Below are 23,736 nucleotides of genomic sequence, written 5' to 3'. Positions count from 1 at the left end.
GGCAGTGCGCTAGCTATCCAGTCGACAGTCTACGACTACGTGTTGGTTCCCGTCCTTTCACGGCAACAACAACCAAAAAGTATTCCAATAGAATGTGTGTCTCATTTTGTTCAGTTTTATTACAAACAAAGAAAAAAAATAAACAGATGTGTTATTTCTATATACTTTCATTGCCAGCCAACATTTGATAGGCATAGTGACAAAAGATAAAAAAAAGAAAAAAAAAGGATAAAGTAACGTGATTTTTTTTTTTTTTTTTTTAGGGGGGCTACATTCTCACCCGGAAACAAGAAATGAAATACATGTTTTTTCTTTTACTCACGTTGTTCATTCTTATGTGTAAATAAGTCCGTTTTTGGTTGTTGTACTAGTCTTCAACAAATCTAATTAGTTTGACTTGCGTATGGCTTTGTGGCTAGCATATTCCAGTGGATAGAAAAAGTCTACACACCCCTGTTTCAATGCCAGGTTTTGTGATATAAAAAAGTCCATTTAAGAGAAAAACAAAACATTGAAATGTGCTTGCTTGCTCGAGTGTTCACCAATCACATTCCATGTTTTGTTAAACCAGGCAGCTCGCACCTGCCGGCTGCCGTTTCAACTTTAGATGTTTTAATAGCTTTAAAGTCATCCGCAAATCTAAGACGGAAGCATGAAAAATGAAATTTTACTACGATCTTCATGGTGGAAGACAAAGACGTGTGTGTGTGTGTGGGGGGGGGGGGGGGCGGCATCGGCTAATACTGATTTGTTTGCAAAATGTGTCAGAAACGGTCACAGGGAGCTTTGTAGTAAAAAAAATCAAATAATAAAATAAACCGTTAGCAAAGTGTTGAGACCGACGCAAATTTCGCGTGCAGCTTTCAGCGTCAGGATGCCGAGAGGTGTCCGAAGAGGACGTTCATTGAGGAGTAGTGTGCTTTGACGCAGACAAGCATGGGAAGTTGGGAGAACTCCAAGTGTGTGTGCGCGTGTATATAAATTATATGTATGCGTGTGTTAAGGCCAGACTAAAAAGAAGTAAATAGTATCCAAGAATCAAGTCGTGCCATCATCAGTCTTTCTTTCTTTCTTTTCAATTGAAATACTGAGAAAATAATGTGTTTCGCAGACTGTCGAACAAGAATAAAGTCTTGTGAGAATGAAGACATTGGAGAAGAAAGTATTTGGGAGGGACAAAATCGGATTCTTTTGGGGAAAAAAGTTGGGATCAAACTGAAGAAAAAAGAGCTTTGGGAGAAAACAATTGATCTTACAAGAATCAAGTTGTGTTCATTTCATGAGAATAAAGTTGTATTTCTTGAAAATGTCATTTGAAGAGAATAAAGTCAGATTTTTTGTGAAACATTAAGAAAAGAGGAATATTCATTTTCTCAAGCATCAAAGGCATTATCTTGCCAAAATGACTCATATGTTTGGAACGAGAACATGAAACTTTGATCAATCAACTATGTTTGGGGATAAGTTATCCTTTACTTTGGAAAAAGTCAAAACTGGTCATTCTCATGTTGCATTTTTTAAACAAATAAAAGAATTGTCTGCTCGACCAGAGTCAGTCAAACAATGACTTCATTCTCAATAAAATATTGGTACTTTTCACTGTAGCTTGAATACGTTGCGTGTGAGTGTGCGTGCGTGCGTGCGTGCGTGCGTGCGTGCTTGCGTGCGTGCGTGCGTATCCACCCAGTCTAGTCGTCAATGCAGATGATCTCCCCACCGCGTTGCTCCCGTCGCCGCTCTCCTTCCCGTTCCTTCTTGACAGGCAAGGACAAAGACAAGGACAAGGGGGGTCCGTTGAGCACTGCAAGGCGGCCAGAAAAAAAAGGACAAGCGATGGATGGATGGATGGATGGATGGATGCATGGATGGAGTGCTCAGCAGTGAAACAGATGCACCACATTCAATAGTGCCCTTGTGGCACTCCAAAAGTAAGGCTCATTCGACACAAACGTGCTCGGCCGGCCGGGGGCCAGTTTAAGAGCACCTTTTCCAAACAAAAGACAGGAATAGACGACGGCTGCGCTCGCACCGCGGCTCAAATGTCATAACAGCACTTCCAGATCAGCCCTGCGATAAAGGGGGGGTTGACTGACTCAGTTTGTTGCCAGCGCGGGGCCAGCGGAGGGAACGGAAAAAGAGAAGGGAGAGTATCACATGAGAAGCAAAACAAACGGAGGCCGGGAGAATCGCACAGCACGGTGCACCGCTCTTCCACCAGAGGGCGTGTGCGAAATTCTCCATCCCCCAAAACGGCCACCTTTAGGCCTGACACCGCTTGGACGGAGGCTCGTGAGGACAAATGGGACGACGTAGAGGATCAGACGGGTGGATAGCCCAAGCAAAAGTCACCAGAGCATTTATCAAAAGGGGGTTCGGGAGGGGGGGCTTGTTTTGAAATAATACAGACCCCTTGAGCTCGGCCGGGATTGTTCTGCAGCGACTCGGCACCGCAGCGGATGAAGCGAGACGGATCGAGCAGATCATAAAAAAACACCGTCTGCTATTCGAGCATGCAAAACGCTGCCATCTTGGCAGCCGCGCCAAAGCCTTCTATTCTGGACCAGGCGGGCCCGCGTGCGTGCGTGCCTTCGTGCGTGCGTGCGTGCGTGCCTGCGCGCGTGCAACAGCAGAGTCGCTCAGGCCGGCCTTTCAGAAATCCACACATTCTCCATCCAAATCAGAGCTTGGAAATGATTTGCGCGGGCCTCTGAGCGCCACTTTGACACACATCCATGACACGGCAACAGCAACAGCAACAGCAACAGCACAATTCTTTGGGCCTTTGCTCGCCACCAATCCCACATGAGGAAATCTGCTTCTTTAGCGGCTAAAAAAAGAGAGAAGAAAAAAAAGAAGCCAGACGCTAAATGTTGCTGCGGGGAATGCAGCACGGACCGCGCTCCAAATAGAATCCAGCAAGCGGCCCCAACTTGCGATCGAAAATGGACGTGGATATTGGCACGTGCCAATTTGCCGAGTTGCTCGTTTGTCCTTGGACTATGGAAAGGCATGCGAGCAAAATGGAAAGGTGTTTGATGGCCAATGCTATGCAACACGGAGGAGAAAAAAATAATAATTGAAAAAAAAGAGGACGCACAGCTTCCTTTTAATGAAGCCTTGAAGCAAAAGCATCCGCGGCACCTTTTGTCGCCCAAAAATGCAATCGGAGCCAGATACGTAATGGAGTCTCGTGTTCACGGAGCTCCCCGTTCCCTTCCCGGATCACTTTGGTCACCGTCGCAGATACCGCGAGGTCTTTGCCGGAATCTGTGTGGGCTCCAGACAGAACTCCAGCGAGCGTGTCCAGATGGAAGACTGTGCAGGAATGAGGGAGGATCGGGTCAAAGCGAGGAGAAAGGCTCCTTGAGTCTGCCGGTGGATGAAGAATTGATCCTAGGGGAACTCTTTTTTTTTCCAAAAGTGTGTTTGTCTGTGGGGGGGTGGGGATGGGGGGGAGTGTAAAAACCTGAGGAAATCAGGAATTTATATGCAGCTCTGAATTCCTGACAACCCGCCACTGGATTAACCTTCAGTCTTCTCAGAGTAGTTCCCCCCTCCCCCCATGCAAGTCGTCTCTCTCTAGTTGGGTATTCCACAAGGCACAGTCCCGGCCGGCGGCTGGCACAGTCCTGGCTTTGGGCGGGCGCTCAGGGTTTTTTGGGGCGACCGTTGCGCGGCAGGTTCTCCACCGTGTTACTGAGGCGATACTTGACGATGATGCTGTGCACCGTGGACTTGGGCATGCGCAGCTCCAGGCCGATGGCCCCCTCCGACTTGCCGTCCTTCCACAGGTCCACCACCCGCTGGCGCTGCACCACATCGTGCTCCTTGGTCTTCTGGCACGCGCCGGTGCCGGCCGGCCCCCAAGCAGCTTCTGTGGGGGCAGACAAGCGGCAGACTGTAGCCGAGGCTAGCGGAGGGAGGGAGGGAGGGAGGGAGGGAGGGAGGGAGGAAGGAAGGAAGGAAGGAAGGAAGGAAGGAAGGAAGGAAGGAAGGAAGGAAGGAAGGAAGGAAGGAAGGAGGGACCACCGCGACGGGACACTCGCCGCGAGGAGGATTTAATCGGTCGGCTACTGGGGTGGGGCGATGGTCTGGTGGACCCACATGCTCTCTCCCGTGGCAAGTCCAGGTGAGGGAGGCCTGACAGGTTTGGACAAAAGGGAGCCTCACGAGATGTGGGATGGCTGGCGAGCACCATGGGAGCCTCGGCATTTGCGTTTCATGCACATAGGAATGTCTGGGAGGACAGGCAGTGCTATTCCAGGGTGGCCAACTCTTTGGATTTGTTCTTTTTAACTCTTGTCCAGCAGCCAGCTGCTTTGCTTTGCTTTTCGTTGCTTTTCTCCCTCGCTACGCCAATCAGGGCGAGGGCGGCGACGCGGCCTGGTACGGGCTCGGAGGGGCAACTGGCAGCTATTTCCGTGGTCACGCATTTACGCCAGCAGAGCGCATCTGCGCTGCGGTTGGCGTCCCTCTCAAAATACCTCCTGCGTGTTTTCTTGGCGCACCGCCCGGGGGATAATGACATTTTCGCCCATGCGTCGTCGTGCAATGCCTTTGACAGATGTTTCGCTCTCTCGCTCTCTCTCTCTCTCTCTCCAATTACACAGAGTCAACTTGAGTCGTTGTGGCAAGAGCATCTTTTTGCACTTTTCTCTGCCGCATCTGGGCAGCACGTTGGCCGGCCGGCCAGCCAGCCAGGCAGCCGGCCAGCCAGCCAGGCAGCCGGCTAGCCAGCCAGCCAGCCAGCCAGCCAGCCAGCCAGGCAGCCGGCTAGCCAGCCAGCCAGCCAGCCAGCCAGCCAGCCAGCCGGCCAGCCAGCCAGCCAGCCACAGAGCGCGTCTGGCTAGCACATGACACGCTCAACGGCAATTGACAAGCAGTGGCGGCGGCGGCGGCATCGGGAGGGACGTGGCGGCCAAATCGCAACGTGCACATTCCCGAGTGGCAAAATGAGTCGTCATTCGGTTCAAAGAGCCTCGACATCCACGCTCAAGTCCAGATTGGGTGGCCATGTGAAGAACGCGCTACAAGGATGGAATTCCTCAGATGAAGTCTTGAAATAGAAGCAATAGAAGCAGCTTTTTGCCCGCATCACCAGCACAAGGCCGCCGACGGACGGTGGAGTCGCTAATGGAGTACAGAACAGCGTGCTCATATCGTGGTGGTGGTGGTGGTGGTGTCTTTTGTTTGGCTCTTTTCAATTCACTTGACTTTTTCCAGCCGGTTTGTTCGTTTCCATAAAAATGGCTGAAATGGAGTCATTGGTAAAGTTCTGCTCAACGGCCGTACAGTCTAATGAATAGCTCATTTACGGAACAAAAATGAAGGACGTTTTTACTGTAATCCCCCCCCCCCCCCCCCCTTCGTTGTTTGTTCTCCATTGCGATCCGACACAAGATATTGGGTTGGGTCGGATGTGGCAGAAAATCGTCAAGGGGTGCCCGCATACATCCGGATGGGGACCCTCGCGAAAAGCGCCAAATGATTTGTGTTTGAAAAACGAAATGGCTCCCAAATGCAGCATGTAAATATGCTGACAAAGATTCATCTTGACTTTCCAGCGAAGAACAAGTTTGGCACATGGCCAAAAGCGATTTTTAGCCCTTCATCGATTGACTTTTTTTTCTTTTTCGTCTTCTTTCAAAGAGACTCACTGACCTGATATGAAGGAGCCGGGCGGCATCTGACTGTAGTTGGCCCCGCCCATTGGCCCCGGAGCATAGGGGGCGCCGTAGTGCTGAGGGGTGGCGTAGGGTCCGGGAGGGACAGGCTGTAAAGAAAAGGGATGACGAGTTCAGGCAAGACGGCATCGACCGACCGACCGAGACGGAAGGATGGGGGCGGCGAGAAGAAGATTGTAAAGTGCTTCAAGGTGGCGAGGGAGGAGAATGCGCTGATGTACATAACACTTGCGGCGTGAAAGAGCGAGCGCAGGTTGCCGGGCGGGCCGTGCGTTTTGACTGGCCAAGCGCGGCGCCGTCATTCTTCATGTTTGCGTGGCGAATGGGCTGACCGGGGGCGCGTGCGTCTCCGTGCCCTTGCTGGCCAGCCGGCTGAGGATGCTCCTCTCCGACATTTGCAGGCGCGCGGCGATGGGCGCCACTCGGGACAGCGTGGCCGGCAGCCGGGTCACGTCGGCCTTCATGTCGCTCAGCAGCTCCTCCAGCTGGTTGAGCACTGCCAGCACAACAACACCAGCGCCTTGGACCTCGGCGTGCCTTTTCCAAGCGCTCCCAACGACAGATCTCACGCCACGGACCTTTGTGCAGGACGGCGTTGGCCGGCTTGCTGCCCGCCAGCGACTCCTCGCTGAGGTGCCGGTGCGCCTCGGCCAGGCACTCCGCCTCGGCGAAGCGCGCGTTGAGCGCCATGGCCGGGTGGCTGGGCTCCTGCGTCATGTTCAGGTAGGCCGCCCGCCGCAGCTGCTCCTCGATGACCAGCGCCTGCTCCAGCAGCTGAGGGAGGGAGGGAGGGAGCGGGAATGAATGGCAGCGTTGACGCTAACTTGCTACAATTTGGGAGAATCATACAATCCTATTTTCAAGGTCCTTGGCAAACAGGAAAAAAAGAGGAAAGAACACCAAAAAAGCGGGGCGAATGAATGTGTAAGACAAGAGAAACCGTCTGGCATTTGCAGATTGACCCCAGCGCAGTGTCGAGGAAGCGAGCGAGCGAGCGAGCGAGCAAGCGAGGGACCGGTCCCTCGACAGCACACGTAGCGAGCGCCCAGAATCATCAAGAACGCTGCTATTTATTGACTCGACACCGCTTGGTTTGGAGCGCGGAGCAAGTGATGCAAGAGATTGCGTAAATGAGGATGTGGCACCACACACACGCGCCAGGCCGCAAGCAAACAGGATGAGGAACGCTGCGGTCAGTCAGCACCGGTGTGTCAGCTGACAGAGAGAGCTCCTTTCAAACGGCCACAATGAGATTGACCTTGAAGCGGCGAGCCAGGAACTTGTTCTTCATTTCCAGGAAGTTGCCTTTGTTGGCCTGCGACTTAAAGGGCTCGTTGACGATGGCGAACGGCGGATCGTTTTGGATGTCCTGCCACCGAGCGTAGCCGTGGCTGGAGCCGGGCCCGGGTCAAGGACAAAACTGTCCAAAAATGGACAAACCTCGCCATCATGGTGATTTTGGGGGCTTTTCTTAAACCCAACACGCAGTCAAAGTGAAAGGTAGACGCTGTGCTAGCACAATTGGCAATTGGATTTTTGAAGAAGTCTGCATGGCGGGCGTCATCAAACTAGATTTACGCCGTTGATTCGCTAAACACTGAGGACGACATGTTCTTAATGTTTTGGTTTGCTGTCAAAAAGCGGGGGGGGCTTCAGAGGGCTGGCCGCTTTCCTGCGTCGCCAAGGATACACGACGATTCCTGCCAGGAGCCAGTAATCGTGGCGGCGGTGCCAGATATCGCTCATCTTTCCCGAGGAGATAGCGGCCCGCTCTTCGTTCTGCCAAAGAGTGTGCAACTCTGTGGGGGGGGAGACGCGCACACACACACACACGCGCGCGCACACACACACACACACACACGCACACACACGCACACACACACACACACACACACACACACACCCAATGTTCCAAGTTTCCAAGTTCATATATGGTTATTTATCCAAGTCCAACCATGGACCGCGTCCTCCCTCCCTTTCTACTGAACTTTCCTTCCTTAGTAATAACAACAACAACAACAACGGCGTGTCGCATTGGACAGCTGTAACTGAGCATTTCTGGAAGTAGGGTCAATTTGGAGCCCCATTTGATTTTCCGTTTCTATAAATAATCGAGGCAGGGGCAGGGATTCATTTCGATGCAGGTGTTACCATCCAGTACACACCTCAGAAAGATATACCGTACTTTCCGGACTACGCGTGGCAGTTTATTTTCATAGTTTGGCCGGGGGAGGGGGTGCGACTTATACTCAGGAGCGACTTATTTGTGAAATGATTAACACATATCTTTTCATATGTTATTTTCACACTGAACCGCAAGAGGGCGCTCTAGGCCTGTGGAATAATTGCAACTGCAACTGTCAATGCGTCTGAATCCATTCACAGCGGCGTTGTTTATAAGTGACACAGAAGACGAAGATTTCATTGGATTTAATGATTTGGAGTGACACAGACGGTTTGATGACCTTACTTATGCTATAGTTATTTGAATCAAATGTTACGTCAGACACATTCTTAGTTCCTTGCTTATGTGTTTATGTAATGCTAGCGATGCTAACGTAATGGTAACTCAGCATATCATAGCGCTCCGCCTGTTGTTGCCTATTCTATTTTCATATGAAAGTGCCACTTGTACTCACTCCGGTGCAACTTAGATATGTGTTTTTCTCCTTCATTATGCATTTTATGGCTGGTGCGACTTATACTCTGGAGTGACTTGTCGTCCGGAAATTACGGTACATGGGAAACTAATCAAATATGAAATGAGAATATCGACCGAAAAAAAAAAAAAAAAAAAAAAAAGTCATTTCAAAATCCTTCACCCCGACTACCTACTGTACCTTCTTCACTCAGTTCATATAATATACTCCGTACCTACGTAGGTTATTTGAAATGAGAGTTGCATCATAGCGTACTGACCAGTAAAGCCGCCGTCAGCAATGTTAAACATGAAGCGAGGTCGCGCCACAGGCAGCTTAGCCAGCTCCGCCTTCACCTCTCGCACTTCTTTGCCAGCAGCGGCGGCGGCGGCGGCAGCAGCGGCAGCGTCCTTCTCACTTTGCATCTCCTCTGTTGACAACAAGAAAGGTCAGGTTAAGGCGCAGGACGGAAAAAGACGTCTCAGCTGAGCCGAGGCGAGCCCCGGGCCGAGCCCCGGGCCGAGCCCCGGACCGAACCGAGGCGAGCCCCGGGCCGAGCCCCGGGCCGAGCCCCGGGCCGAGCCCCGAGCCGAGCCGAGCCGAGCCGAGCCGAGCCGAGCGCTGCACCTTTCTCGGTTTGGGCGGGCTCCTGGGACCGGGCCGCTTCCGGCTCGGCCGTGTCTTTTTGCCGCTCCTCATCCACCTTTTGGCCATCTAAGAGACCCACGCAGAGCTTTAGCCCAAAGTTCGATATGTGACTAGCTCCATCAAATACAAGGAGGTGAATTATGATTGGGGGGAGGGGAGTACCCGTTTTGCCACCTTGCACCTTCCCGTCACGCTCGGTTGTTGCAACGCTCTTGTCTGCTGGCCAATTCCTCTCCTGCGGCAAGGCGCTGCTCGCTTGCCCGTTCCCCTCGTCTTCTTTCTCCTCCGTACATGAACGCTTGTCCTCTGTTTTGGCACTGGGGGGACCCACGCTTTGCACTGCGCAAAGCTGAAGCGACAAAGGACCACATTTGATTTGAAGTTTTGGAAAAAAAAAAACCTTGAGACTGACAAGAAATGATTTAAAAATAAAAGAAACCATAAGTACTTTTACAACTAAGCTCAGGTTTTGGACAAAAAATTCGAGAAAAAGAAATAATAATAAATAGCTAAAAAATAAAAATAAATAAATAAATAAAACAAAATAAAAATAGCATGCTAAATTGTATATTGTTAGTATTTTCACAACTAAGTTTTGGAATTGAAATTCAAAAATATATCAATCAATTAAGCAGACTAAATTGTATAAAAAGAAGTGTTTGAAGTATTTTTACAACTAAGCTCAAGTTTTGGAAAAAAATGTCAAGACTGACGAATAAATAATATAAATAGATAAGTCAATAAAGACATAAATAAAGAAAGAAATAAACCTGATCGAAATGTATAAAAATAAGTATTTTATCAAGGTCGACGTGCTTAAAAAATCTAAAGTACTTCAATGTGAAATCCAGCTGAAGTGAAATCAAAAGAAAACATGCGCAGGTTGAGCATTTTCTTTTGAGAAGTACCGAGATTCACTGGCTTCATTCAAATATGCCTGAAAACAGCAGATGTCCATTGGGCCACCACCGGCCGGCACTTCCAACGCAAACCTTGCATTACAAGCAAAGTGCGATGGAGAGGACATTTCTTGGGCTTCCCACCTCTTCCCCTTCATCCTGGTCCTTCTCGCCGCCGCCGCCGCCGTCGTCCTTGTCCGTCGGCACGGGCGTCGCTGTTGACGACAAAAGGTCACGAGTTGGCCGCTCGCTCAACTTTGCCATTTTTCCGCACCGACCTGGCTTGGAGGCGCACGCCGTGTTGCCGTAGCCGGCGTCGAGGGTGGCTGGTTCGGCGCCGCCGGGGGACGACGCCCTGGAGGGGCGTCTGTCCGGTCTGACGTCGGGTTTGAGCTCCGGAAGACTCCAGCGCCCGTTGATGTGCTCAAATTCCTGAATCTGGGCCCAAAGGTCAAGCGGCTACTTGCCGGCCGGCTTCATTGGAAGAGCTGCTGCTAAATGCCATAAGCAGCAAAACAAAATAGATATACCGTATTTTCCAGACTATAAGTGGCGGGGGTTTGTTTTTTTTTTTTCCCCATAGTTTGGCCGGGGGTGCGACTTATACTCAGGAGCGACTTGTGCGCGAAATTGTGACCACGTATCATTTCACGTTACTTTCACACTGAACCGCGAGAAGGCCCTCTAGGCCTATGGAATAATTGCAACTGACGATGAGTCTGACGTAAGCCGCGTAGAAGCAAAAGCACTGCGTCTTCTACTTTCAGGGTTAGCGGAGTTGTTTATAAGAGCCACAGAGAATGAAGATTTTGTCGGATTTAACGTTTTGGAGTGACGCGGATGCGTGGCTAAACTTGTTCGCATGTTATTTGCGCTGTAGTTACATGTTCCGTCAGGCACATTCTCAGTTCCTCGTTTATGTAACGTTAGCAATGCTGACGTGATGGGAAGGTATTGCTAACCTAGCCTACCGTGGCGTTCAGCCTGTTGTTGCCTCTTCGATTTGTATTTGAAATTGCCTGTCAAGAGGACATGTCTGTTCTTGGTGTTGGACTTTGTCCAATAGATTTCCCCCCAAACTGCGACTCATACAGCTTGTTTTTCTCCTTTCTTGTGCATTTTATGGCTGGTGCGACTTGTACTCCGGAGCGACTTATAGTCTGGGAAATACGATACACGCAGAAGAGAAAAGAGCCCCACCTTCTTCTTGACGAGCGACATGACGCCGATGCGCGTGAGGACCGGCTGTCGACACAGGCCTTCCCTGGGGACGCCGTCGGCGAACGTCTCGGCCCCGTCGGCCACCGGCTCGCACAAATGACGCATGAAGAGCGACACGTACGCCCTGGCCGCCCGGACGGATAGATGGACGACGGACAGTGCGTCGTTCAATCACTCAAAGGCCTCTTTGGCTTTTGTTCACGATGCTTACTTGAATTCCTTCTCGCTCTTGCCTCGGAGGTCTCTGACCAGCCACTGAGAGGAGAAGGCGTCCTGAGATGGCATCCCCCAGCGCATCACCGCGTTGACAAAAGCCTTCCGCTGGCGTGTGTTGAAGCCCACAACCTGGCAAACAAAAAAAAAAATCCATCTTTGGACATTTGCAAGAAAGCGGGCTGGGCCGTGCGTGCGGGCGGGCGGGCGGCCGGGCGGACGGGCGGGCCGGCGGGCGGGCGGGCGGGCGGACGGATGGACGGATGGGCGGGCGGGCGGACGGACCTCCAAGTTGCCGGCCACTCTGGCCAGAAGAGGAGGGAGCGGTTTGTCCTTCTCGGTCCTCAACTGGCGGCGGGATTGTCTCCGGCCTGCAGGGAAGCAACGGGTTAAGAAACAAGAAAAAAAAAAAAAAAAAAGGCACGGTTTCAATCTCGTATCGCATGCTCGCCTTTCACGAAAACATTGAGCTTCTTGGCGAGGTAAGGAAAGGAGAGCGAGCGAGTGAGCGAGTTTTTCTCCCCCTTCCTTGCACTCAAAGATGGCCGTCTGGATTTGTGTGTTTTGGCAAAGGGCTTTGCGCGAGCGTGCCAGGCAACTGGATCCGCTAAATCAAAATTTGCTTTTTTATTGGCGCGGGGGGGCTGCTGCTGCAAATCATTTACAGCCCAATTCAATACGCTGATTGAATAAAGTCAGATGATATTCAAACTGTGTGTTTCCTAACGATAATGTAAAAACCCATTCAAACCAAATGACCCCCTCAACACACACACACACGCATGCAAAATAGGAGCAATTTCCACACCAGACAGATACTTTCTACCCCCCCCTGAAATATCGCTGCTAGCGCTTTCAAGGCTTTGACGCCATCTTGTGAAATCTTTGAGAATTATACATACGTACTTTTTAAAAATCCAACAAATGCAAATAGTTTGGAGTGAATGACATGTTTAACAAACAGCTAGCGATAGTAAGCACAGGGGAAAGAAGTATCTTAGCTAGCTTACACGGTTTTGCCGGTACGTAGCTTTAGTTTAATTAAGGTCAACAGAGTAGCTTGTAGCATAGCTTGTAACGTAGCTTGCAGCGTAGCTTGCAGGGTAGCTCGCGCCAATCTTAATCAAATGCTACTTTCCTTGAGCCTGATTGATGTAACTTTGCACCAAATGGACCAGCTTTTGACAAGACATGGTTGGGTGGGATTTCCAGATTTAATTCTCTTTTGTTGTTTTCTTTACGGTGCTCGGAGTGTGTGAAAGCCGCACATCTAGTTTCCAGTGGCCTGTCTATGATAGCTTTGTTAGCATGAAGCTAGCACACCTGAGTTGGATGGATGGACGGACGGACGGACGGACGGACGGAAGGAAGGAAGGAAGGAAGGAAGGAAGGAAGGAAGGAAGGAAGGAAGGAAGGAAGGAAGGAAGGAAGGAAGGAAGGAAGGAAGGAAGGAAGGAAGGAAGGAAGGAAGGAAGGAAGGAAGGGAGGAAGGAAGGAAGGAAGGAAGGAAGGAAGGAAGGAAGGAAGGAAGGAAGGAAGGAAGGATGCTTTTGAAGCTCTAACGTTTGGAACTGACCTTCGGGACGGTCGTCAAAGTCCTCGTCCTCCTCCTCGGAGCCCACGGAATACTCGGACTGGTTGTCGGAAATGTCAGCGTGCCACTCTGGAAGGACAAATGTGTTTGGCCGCAGACAACTCCTTGTTTTGCTCGTCCTTATCTTACCCTGGTCTTCCTGCGTGGCGTCGTTGTAGTTGACGGGCTTGCGGTTGCGCTTGCCTTTGCCCAGTTTGCTGGCCAGGTCCTCCTGCTGCTGCTCGTAGTGGTGGCGCAACAGCTTCTCCCAGTAGTCCGGATCTACGTTCTCCTCCTGCTTGATGATCTCTCGCTCCATCTCGTCCATCTGGAGTACCAAATGTAGGTGAGGAAAAGAAGAAAACCAAACCAACACAAAACGCAGCACGTCGGTTAACTTGGATTTTTGATTTTGATTTTGTTTTCATTGCTTGTCCTGAAAATCCTTGGTTTACTTTTTACACGTTTCAAAGTTAGCCGGTTTTCCGATTTTTCTTTCATACGAGGAATCTGTCAGGAAAAACAAAGGCAACGGAAGACGCCGTTTAGAAACGTTGCAGTTAGGACATACTAACAAAAAATACGGAAACCAACTAGAAACGGGTTTTTTTCCCCACTTCATTTTGCGGCCGTACCGAAACGAGGAGATGATCGCGACTCCTCAAGTCATTTTAGTTGTTCTTTGCGGATGGATGATCAAGAAGGTGCCAAAAAAGTATCGGTGCCATCGATGTGTGTACGCTCTTCTGTGGTTTGTGCTCAAATACTTGGTGCTAGAGGCTAGCTAGCTAGCTAGCTAGCTAGCTAGCGCTGTGGCAAAGTGCAGATGTTTCTTGGCGGATTAAAGCGGCCGCGCCCGTCAATATATTTATCCAGCTCCGGTGAGAAATGCGAGCGGGAGTTATCACCCCAGTTATCTGCCGCGGCGGCGCTATTTCGCTTCTCTCGGCTCATTATTTCACCGCTTTTTTGGCGAGATGAATGTAGCAGAGCTGCCAATTTTTTTTCCCCCCCTTTCCCAGCAAGTGTCCAAAAAAGGTAACGCTGGAAGTGAAATCCAGGCAAGGGAAAAAACAAAAGCAAGCCCGTGTTGCTCAACGTTCTCGGCCCGGCCTCTTACCTTGTCCTCCTCTCGGACCATGTAGCGGGCCACTTTGAAGGAGCTCAGGTACTCGTTCATGTTGTGGACGTCCGAGTCGTCGGTGGCGTCCTGGCTTCGGTCCAGCAGCCTCTCGACGGCAACGCTGTCGTAGTGGATCACGTTGCCCTCGTCTTCAACTTTATCCCCCGACGAGCTCTTCATACCTGTCGGGGACCGGAGAAACAGAACCACCCATAAGGACAATTTCAGTCTTGTAATATTTCCCCCCCCCAAAAACGATTGTTTCTGTAAATAAAATGTAATTTATGTCATATTGTTTTATTACCCAAAAAAAAAAAAACAACCTTCATTTATGTCATATTGTTTTACTGCTCCCCAAAAAAACGAGAGAATATCATGCTGTTTTATTGCTCCCCAAAAAATCGGATTGACTTCAAGCGGTATTGTGACTTTTTTTTTATGCCCAAAAACTAACTTCTAAACTTGCAACTTGATTTTCTAGATAAGAAGAGTACAACTTCTTGGTATTAAAATGGTGACTTTTCCGTGACAAAAATAAGACTGTGACTGCTTTTTCTCTCTCCAATAATAATTATAATAATAATAACAACAACAACAATATCATCGAATCAATAGCATGGGAAGGTTTTCTTCAGAAGCAATCCAAAAAAGACCATTTTCAGAATCATTTCCTATTTCCTAGAAAGCCGTAAAATTGGATTCAACATTGTAACTATTTCTGGCGGTCGCTCGCTCGCTCACCTTCTCCCTTGTCTTTGAAGAGCTCCTCGGTTCCAAACTTGAGGATGTCGTCCAGTTCCTGCTTGGTCATGGAGCCGGCTTTGGAGCCCAGGCCGGGCCGGACCACCAGATGGGTCAGCATCATCTTCCTCTTGGCCACCTGCGTGATGCGCTCCTCCACGCTGCCTCGCGTCACAAAGCGGTAGATCATCACCTTGTTGGCCTGCCCGATGCGGTGAGCCCGACTGAAGGCCTGAAGGGCAAAAATGAGTCAAGTCAAGTCAAGTTTATTTGTATAGCCCTAAATCACAAACAGTCTCAAAGGGCTTAAAGGAACATTACAGGCTATTTGAATTCACATTTAACATTTTTATCTCTTTCAGAGATAAAAGAGCTTTTTTGAGAAAGACAACAACGCTTTTGGCCGGCCGGCCGGCCGGCCGGCCGACCGACGCGTAAGCAACCTGAATGTCATTGTGGGGGTTCCAGTCCGAGTCAAAGATGACGACGGTGTCGGCCGTGGCCAAGTTGATGCCCAGGCCTCCGGCTCGGGTGGAGAGCAGGAAGCAAAACTGACAAGCGCCGGGAGCTGCACAAAGGACATTTGGAGCAGAAAAAAGGAGAGTGTATTTTGGGAATGGAAAAGGGGAAAACGTTCTTTTTTTTTTCCCCCTTCCATATTCTGCAGACGCAATATTAGAAAAAATAATCAAAAATAGCTTGAATAAAATCCCAAATAAAAATATACCAAATGAAATGAAGCGATCAAGATGAATAAATAAAGAACAAAAGAAATATGCAAAGATAACATCCAAAAGGCTTCTTTATTCTATGCTGAACTTGACAATATCGTGGCTGCATATTTTGGAATGTCATTTACCTTTGTCAATCTGGCAAAAAAGTTCTTCACTCCTCCTTTTGGACTCACCATTGAAGCGGTCAATGGCTTCCTGCCTGAGCGCCCCGGTGATGCCGCCGTCGATCCTCTCGTACTTGTAGCCTTCGTAATCCAGGAAGTCCTCCAGCAAGTCCAGCATTTTGGTCATCTGCAAAGAGGAGAGTCAGCAAACAGGCCCAACGGACCGAGGCCCAACGGGCCCACCTGCGAGAAGACCAGCACTCGGTGTCCCTGCTCCTTCAGCTTGCGCAGCATCTTCTGCAACAGCGTCAGTTTCCCGGAAGCCTTGGTGAGCGCCGAGCCCTCGTAAGCGCCGCTGGCCGTTTTCTGGGCCTCCTGCAACCGAAGGAGTGAGCGAGCGAGCCACACCGTAGCACGTTGCCAGAGGTGCGTGCGTGCGTGCGTGCGTGCGTGCGTGCGTGCGTGCGGCGGCCGCTCGACGGAAGCTGAGGACTTGTTTTATTTTTCCTGTGTTGTTTACTTGTATGTGCGCTGTGAACTCTGTCTTGTCACCCTGGGATAGTGAGAAACGTAATTTCGATCTCTTTGTGTGTCTTGACATGCGGAGGAATTGACAATAAAGGAGACTTTGACTTTGACTTTGACTTTGCCCACCATGGAGGCCACGGGGAAGAGGTAGGGATGGTTGCAGCACTTCTTCAGGTCCATCATGATGTTCAGCAGGGAGACCTGGTTCCCTCCGCCTTTTGAGTTCAGAGCCTCAAAGTTCTTGGTTAGAATCAGCTTGTAGTACTTTCTGGGTTTGAAGACAACGAGAAGGCCCGGCCGGCCGGGATGCACTTTTCTTATTTTTGAAGGAAAAAAAAGCAATGGACGAGAGTGAGAATTTGCTACTTCTGCATGGGGCTGAGCTCCACTCGCACAATCAGCTCGGTCTTGGCGGGCATGTTCTTGAAGACGTCGGCCTTGAGCCGCCGCAGCATGTGAGGCCCCAGCAGGTCGTGCAGTTTCTTGATCTGGTCCTCCTTGGAGATGTCGGCAAACTCCTCCAGGAAGCCTTCCAGGTTGCTGCGCGGCGGCGGGGACGCACGCGCCCAATGACGTGGCAAATTTCGATTTGGAGAAAATGCAACCTACTTGAAGCGGTTGGGTGTGAGGAAATTGAGCAGGTGGAAAAGCTCCTCCAGGTTGTTCTGGAGCGGCGTTCCCGTCAGCAGCAGCTTGTGGTCAATCTTGTAGTCGTTCAGGCGCCGGAAAAACTGCCACGACATCAAGTTGGACTTTAATGTCACAATTTTGCAACTTGATTTTGCTAATAACATTGATTTCACAAACATATGGCTTTGTGCTTGCTTGGGTGGTTTTGGACGCCGTCCCCTTGGCTGTGCTTGTCCGCAGGCCAAAACAATCAAAGAATGACAACCAGGGAGGCGTACCCCCCAAAAAATGTTGTTGTTTTTTTTTTTTTTTTTTTTTTTGAATGGAGCTTTCGCAAAGAAGGCGCAACAAATTCCAACGCTTTCATTTTTTTTTTCATTCCGAGCAAAGTGGCGCTATGCCGCCACCTTGTGGCCTACACTGGCAATTATTTGGCTTTTTGGCCAAGCATCTCTTTGCTGGACTTTTTTTCGTTTGGTTTTCTCTCTCAAAAGAACGCAGCTTTTTAAATGAATCACCTTGGACTGATTATTCTTCAAACGGTGAGCCTCGTCCACCACCAGGCAGGCCCAGTCGATGGACTTGAGCGCCGTCTGGTCGATGGTCACTAGCTCGTAGGAGGTCAGCAGCACGTGGAACTTGATCGGCGTCTCTCTCTGGAGCAAAAAAAAAATCATGGTCATCATCTCGTCCCGCGCACGGGCGGGCGGCGTCGCCTCTCGTTGCCTTCGTCTTGAAGGCCTTCTTGCCGCCGCCGCCGCCTTTCATCATCAGCGAGTGGTCAAAGGAGAACTCGTTTTCCCGGATGACGGCTCGGCTGTCCTTGTCGCCCGTGTAGGTGACCACGTAGAAGTCGGGCGCCCACATCTCAAACTCGCGCTCCCAATTGATGATGGTGGAGAGCGGGGCGCTGACCAGGAACGGACCCTTGGTGTGACCCTGCAATGTAGCCAAACGCACACAAAATGCTCACAAAAATCAAACAAATGCACTTTTTTCTGTTTTCCCGGAGAAAAGACTATTCGAGTGTTATTGTCATTCTTGTTGAAACTTGGGAAAAAAAAAATCTCTTCACGTGGCATCGTTTCAAGCTCATTTTGAACATCTGACAAAAAGGATTCGCTTCAGAAATGGGCAACGACAATTTTTTTGCTAGAAAAAAAACAACTTGATTTTTGTAAAACGTGTCCATTTCTTTTAATATTGAGGGTTTGGGTTTTTTTTTTTCCTTTTTTCCTGGCCTTGATACAAAACACAGAGGCCGCTAGGAGAGAAAAAAAAAAGGCATGAGCGGCCAGCGGCGACTACCTCTTTGAAGAGCGAATAGAGGAAGACGATGGTCTGGATGGTCTTGCCCAGACCCATCTCGTCGGCCAGGATGGTATCGGTGCCCTGAGCCCAGGAAAAGCGAAGCCAGTTCAGACCCTCCATCTGGTAGAGATGCAGCGTGCCGCCCGTCGACGTCACATAGTCGGGCTGCTCCTCGTATTTGATGGTCGGCTGCGGGAAGATGGGAAGGAAGGTTGTTGGTTTTTTTTCTTTTCTGTCTTCTTTTTTGAAAAACAGAAAGGAGACATGCCACGCCACGCCACGCCACGCCACGCGAGCGAGCTCACGTCGGTGACGGGCCAAGCGGGCAAAGGCGGGTCTGGGCCCTCTTGACTCTTGCTCCTCATCCTGCGAGGCCGCTGGGGGTCTCGGTCAGTGACGGCGTCCCTGCGTAAAGGTGGGTGGGCTGAGCTGGGCGGCGCACCAGGCCCAAAGCGCTCTCCGAGGTGCTACCTGTGTCTCCAGTAGTTGGCTTTGTAGACGGCAAAGTCGGGGATGTCCGTGGCGTCTTGCTCCCAGGTGCACTGGTCGTAGGTCAGGTCTCTCCACTTGACCAGGTAGTGGTACGCGCCCTTTTTGTCCAGACTGCCACGCATTTGAAAATGTTAGCCAATGCATTGACCACGCACGCGCCAACGGTCCATTACTCGCTGCTTACGTACGTACCTGTGGTTGATGATGCGATGGATCAGCAGCCACTCAGGCTTGATGCCGTATTTGTAGAACTTGACTTCCATGACGGCGTACTCGGGGTCCTTGGAGCACCGCTTCTGGCCGTTGGCCGCCCCGCTCTCGTCCTCGCCGCCGGAGCCGTAGTCCAAAGCGGGCGGCTCGTCCATGTCCGTCTTCCTCTGGTAGTTTCGGTACATCACCGAGTGGAAGATCTCCAACTGGAGGGGTCGGGCGGGTCAGAGCGTATTTTGCCTTTCAAAGAGCCGAACTTTTGGTCTCCACCTGCAGCTCAGTGATCCAGGCGCAGTGCCAGTAGGACCGTCCGACCAGCTTGACCAAGAACTCCCGCTCGGCTCGGCCCTTTGCCAGTAGCGGCTGGTCGTGCGCTGCGTCCGGCGCCGCGGGGACCGCAGGCGGGGGCTCCCCCCACCGCCAGTGGAGGATCTTTTGCACGCGTCCTTTGATGGGTGGGCACTAAAGGCGGAACGCAACCGGGGAATGAAGGAAAAGTGGCCATGCTGCCCAGACCGCAAACAAAGAACACACAGTAGGCCGGGCCGTCCCTCCCTCCCTCCCTCCGTCCACGTCCACCGTCCCTCCCTCCCTCCCTCCAGTACTTTTTGCTTGGATGAAAGGTCGAGAGGTAGGGGGAAGGATAGCTGATGGAAGGAATGGAAAAAAAGAGGAAGGACAGACAGACAGACAGACAGACAGACAGACAGACAGACAGACAGACAGACAGACAGACAGACAGACAGACAGACAGACAGACAGAGCAAGAAAGGAAGCGACTGACCGTGCATCGCGGACACAACCACTGTCCGTTGGGGATGTCGGGCAGTGGCGGGTTCAGGCAGCGGACGTGGTAGGAGGAGGTGCAGGTGTCGCAGCACAGCAGCTCGCCTCCGTCTTTACACACCCGGCAGAACTCCATGTGCTCGTGGTGGTGGTGGTGGTGGTCCTCCGACCCCGCCCCCGACGTGCTCCTCTCCTCCGCGTCCTCCTCCGCGTCCTCAAAGTCTTCGTATTTGGCCTCCCACTGGATGCCTTCTTTTTCCTGGAAGGAGAGGCAAGCAGACCATTGGCAGCAAAGACTCGCCATCGTATCGGGCCCCGGGCGCGGCGCGGCCCCCGTTCCTTCGGGACGGGCGCTGTGGCGTACGTTCTCGGCCGTGCCTTGGCCGGATACCTCGAGAAGACGCCGCTTTGTTATTTTTGCGCTCAACGGGCCCGGTCGGAAGACGTGGCGCCGGCGGCGGCACTCACGCAGTGAGGGCAGCTCCACCTGCCCTCGGGAGCCTTCTCCAGCTCGGGCTCTAAGCACACCAGGTGGTAGGCTCGCGGGCAGGTGTCGCACAGGATGATCTCGCCGCCTTGCTGGCACACCTCGCAGTAGTCCTGGTGGTCCGTCTCGTAACCGTCGGCGTCTTCCTCACCTGCGAGCGCGAGGCGAGCCGTGAACGGGGGCGCGCCCGAGTCGGAGTCGGCGCCGCTTACTTTTCTTCTTCTTCTTGGCCGGCCGCCCGCGCTTGCTCTTTTTGAGGCGTCCCGAGCCGTCCGAGCCGTGGACGTCTTCCCGCTCCGACTCCTCTTCGTCCCGGTCGTCGCTCTGACGGCGACGGGAGGACGGGCGAGGTGAGGGCACTCGCGAGCGTCGCCGGCCACCCGGGACCGACCGGCCCTCCCCCGCGCGCTTACTCACCGAGCAGCTCCTCTTCCTCTTGGCACACGCCGGCCAAAGTTTGAGCCGGACGGGCGCCATCTTTTTGGCCTTCGTTTTTTTCCTGTCGGGGACTCGAGGACTTTTGCTGCGCTTCTTGTAGCCTGGCCCTGCGCCAGCAAAACTCAAAGTAGGTCACATTTCAGCCAGATCTACTTGACAACTAGAAGGGAGAAGAGGTCTACCCGGACTGACCTTTGCCTTCTTTGGTCTTAGCCTTGCCGACAGGCGGCGGCAGTGGTGGCGGCAGTGGCGGCGGCAGTGGCGGCTGCGACGGCGAGACGGCGGCCGCGGAGACCTGCTCGGCGACGGCGGCGGCCACGGCGGCGTTGCTTTTGAAGGGGTTATTGAAACTGAACTCCCGCCATTTGGCCCCCAGGAGAGTCATCATCTTGGACATGGGAATCTTGGGGTTCTTCTTGGCGATCATGGGCCTGGCAGGAGGGGAAGAATGTGCGCAAAGGAAGAAGACATCGAATCGGGCCGGCGTTTTTTACCTCATAAACTGACTGAAGGCCTTGTAGTTGGTGAGCTGCCTGTAGTCCTCCTCGCTGAAGGCGTGATCCACGTCCTCCAGGCCCCACTCCTCGGCCAGCCGGGCGGAGGTCTTCTGCTCGGCGGGCTGCCGGGCAGCGTCCGGCCGGCGCTCAGATGAGTGCGCGCACGAGACGGGAAGCGACGACAACGTGCACGGATGATGGGACTTTACCCGGGCGGTCTCCTCTTGAGCGCTGCCTCGGTCCTCGTCATTGCTTTTCTTCCTCTTGCTTTTCTTCTCCTTCTTTTCTTTGTGCTTCTTCCTCCTCCTCCTCCTTTTCTCGCCAGAGCCGCTGGCGCCGCTGTCCGAGCGGTCGCCCGAGTCCTGGTCCGGCGGCGAGTCCCGCTCTACGTCGCTGTCCTGAGCAGACGCGATAGAAGGGTGAGGAGCGAGCGGCTGACCAGATTGACGACGGTGGAGCGAGAGGCGCTGCCACGTACGAGCTTCTTGGCGCCGTCGCCCTCCTTTTGCCGCCTGGCGCCGTTGCCCTCTTTCCCCTTCTTCTTGCCATCCTTCTTTTTCTTTGGACGTCCTTTCTTTCGACTCGGGACCTCCCTGTCAGACGTGTCCGCTTTTTCCTCTAGAGAAAAAGAGGATGGTTAAAAGGGATGCAGAATCTTGGCTCTGCTCCAAGCGCAGCACAGCAAAAAACATCTGTTTTTTTCCAACGGGCATCAGAGGATAACGTCACCTCCATCTTTACATCCCAACGTCAAATGCAAACAAGAAACTTTGCCAACAATCGCGGGGGCGGCGTGGATGAAAAGGAAAAGGCAAAAATGCGACTGCTTGGAAGAACATGGAGTGGGGCGGATGGATGGGTGGGTGGGTGGGTGGATGGATGGATGGATGGATGGATGGATGGATGGATGGATGGATGCATGGATGCATGGATGGATGGATGGATGGATGGATGCATGGATGGATGGATGGATGGATGGATGGATGGATGGATGGATGGATGGATGGATGGATGGATGGATGGATGGATGCATGGATGGATGGATGCATGGACGGACGGACGGACGGACGGATGGACGGACAGACGGGCAGGTGGACGGGCAAACGGACAGACAGAGAATGGATTGATGGATGGACTGAGGGATGGAAGGAGAGACGGACGGACGGACGGGCGGACGCTACACCTGTGCTCAGAACAGCTGGGTGCCAGATGAGACTTTTTCAAGGGTACCTTCCAAACCTTCTCTACGTCTTCCCGTGCACAGGTAGCAGAACACGCATGACGTTTTTGCTTTGGAGCACCAGAAGAAAACTCACATAAGCACGGTGAGAACACACGAGGTCCACTCAAGACGTTTGGAGCCGATATTGAAACGCTGAAGCGCAAGCGGCCCGACAGTTGCAGTTGGTAAAAGTGGGACTCGGTACTCTGGTCGGTTGACACCCGGACAGAAACGCGAGATAGGAAAATGATTCCTAAATGTGATCAACCGAGATTGAGTGAGTCTACGTTCACTCCTTCCAGCTCCCCGGCGAGCCGTGTGGGAACGCCGCCAACGGCGCGCCGAGAGCCGGCCGTCGGGCGACTCGAACTCGGGGACTCGTAGGCCCCGCCGGTGGAGCGGCGCGACGGATCGGGGGCAGGGGCTTCAACTCCGGCAGCCGTGGAGGTCGCGGGACGGTTAAGGACCGCGCTGCGCTGCGCTGCGGGAGCTCATTTTATTGATCAGTCTGGCGCGGTGGCGGAGCCCCAGTCGAATGAATCTTAGTTGTTGAACCTTACAAAAGCGCCATTGACACATGTTTTGCTTCCACCCTCAGAAACTTCCTCAGAGTGAAATCAACCTACTTGGAAGTCACCCGTGAAGCAGCAGCGGTCGCGTTAGGAGAGACATTCGTGCGCGGATTTAACCCGACTGCGTTTGAACGCATCGCGAGAAATGTCCCGGAACGCTGTCATTCCTGTGACACGCGTGTCACTGGGTGGGTGGGTGAGTGAGTGAGTGAGTGAGTGAGTGAGGCAGTGAGTGAGTGAGTGAGGCAGTGAGTGAGTGAGTGGGCAAGATGACACTTTGGCCGTGGACACAAACTTGCCGAGCAGACCGAGCGTGATTCGTGCGCATCCCAGTGCTTGAAATCGTCCTTCTTAGCTTCCTTTCTTCCTTCCTTCCTTGCTTCCTCCCTCCCTCCCCGAGCTGGAGACGTGCATGATTTTTCAACGCAGCCGTGGCGTGGCGTGGCGTGGCGTGGCGTCCCTTTCGGGCGCCCTGACGTACCTGGGCTGGCTGCAGTTGGCCGAAGCGCCGCCGGCGAGTTGACGTCGCTTCTCGCGTCTAATAAGTCTCCGCTGCCGACGCCGTTGCCGCCGCCGCCGCCACCTTCTTCTTCGTCAAAATCTCCTCCCTCGGAATGAAGCGCCGTGCTGTCGTCTTCCTCAAAGGCCCGCGGTGGATAGGACATGATAGTCCTCTCATCGGGATCGCGTCCTTGTGCGCAAAACAACAACAACAAAAAAAGACCAACTAAAAAAAAACAAAAAATGTATCGTGCTGTTTATTTAATATTCAAATCGGGGTTGGGGGGGGGGGATTTTACACTAGGCAGAGAGCAACAAAGATGGCCGCCCTCTTATATTTATTTTTTAACAACCCCCCTACACACACACACACCCCCAATAAGAAAAAAAATCCCCTTACATAAAAATGGCTGACATTATTATTTCAGCCCCCCTCCCCTTCACCCCGTGCGCCCCCTCCCGTCTTAAAAAGCTTCACATTGT

General features: G+C 52.1%; 1 protein-coding gene across 3 annotated transcripts; it reads right to left on the bottom strand.

The window, feature by feature from the left end:
• Positions 1-90: 90 nt before the first annotated feature.
• chd3 (chromodomain helicase DNA binding protein 3) lies at positions 91-23,669 on the bottom strand. 3 transcript variants are annotated; one of them, XM_049757927.2, is made up of 40 exons: positions 23,234-23,667; positions 21,437-21,576; positions 21,168-21,356; positions 20,956-21,080; positions 20,654-20,892; positions 20,441-20,568; positions 20,236-20,347; positions 20,005-20,174; positions 19,535-19,795; positions 19,021-19,212; positions 18,733-18,956; positions 18,520-18,651; positions 18,354-18,453; positions 18,046-18,237; positions 17,464-17,676; positions 17,256-17,393; positions 16,717-16,838; positions 16,474-16,647; positions 16,234-16,375; positions 15,823-15,954; positions 15,649-15,766; positions 15,185-15,309; positions 14,742-14,973; positions 13,998-14,182; positions 13,028-13,205; positions 12,881-12,967; positions 11,590-11,675; positions 11,303-11,436; positions 11,071-11,215; positions 10,149-10,308; positions 10,015-10,085; positions 9,134-9,320; positions 8,951-9,037; positions 8,604-8,753; positions 7,375-7,483; positions 6,943-7,075; positions 6,263-6,458; positions 6,017-6,180; positions 5,662-5,773; positions 91-1,801 (listed from the first exon to the last, which is right to left on the bottom strand). In XM_049757927.2, exons 1-40 carry the CDS (start codon positions 23,415-23,417, stop codon positions 1,689-1,691), a joined length of 6,081 nt encoding a protein of 2,026 aa, XP_049613884.1. In that variant the 5' UTR covers positions 23,418-23,667; the 3' UTR covers positions 91-1,688. The 3 variants fall into 3 exon arrangements, with proteins under 3 accessions (XP_049613884.1, XP_049613874.1, XP_049613865.1); XM_049757917.2 differs by lacking the exon at positions 91-1,801 and adding an exon at positions 3,088-3,874 and having other exon boundaries at positions 9,146-9,320; positions 23,234-23,669; XM_049757908.2 differs by lacking the exon at positions 91-1,801 and adding an exon at positions 3,088-3,874.
• Positions 23,670-23,736: the final 67 nt, after the last annotated feature.

The sequence above is a fragment of the Syngnathus scovelli genome, chromosome 1 (genome assembly GCF_024217435.2).
Source record: "Syngnathus scovelli strain Florida chromosome 1, RoL_Ssco_1.2, whole genome shotgun sequence".
Taxonomy (NCBI): Eukaryota; Metazoa; Chordata; class Actinopteri; order Syngnathiformes; family Syngnathidae; genus Syngnathus; species Syngnathus scovelli.
Note: the sequence above shows the minus strand (reverse complement) of the source record. Positions and strands in the feature narration are given on the sequence as shown.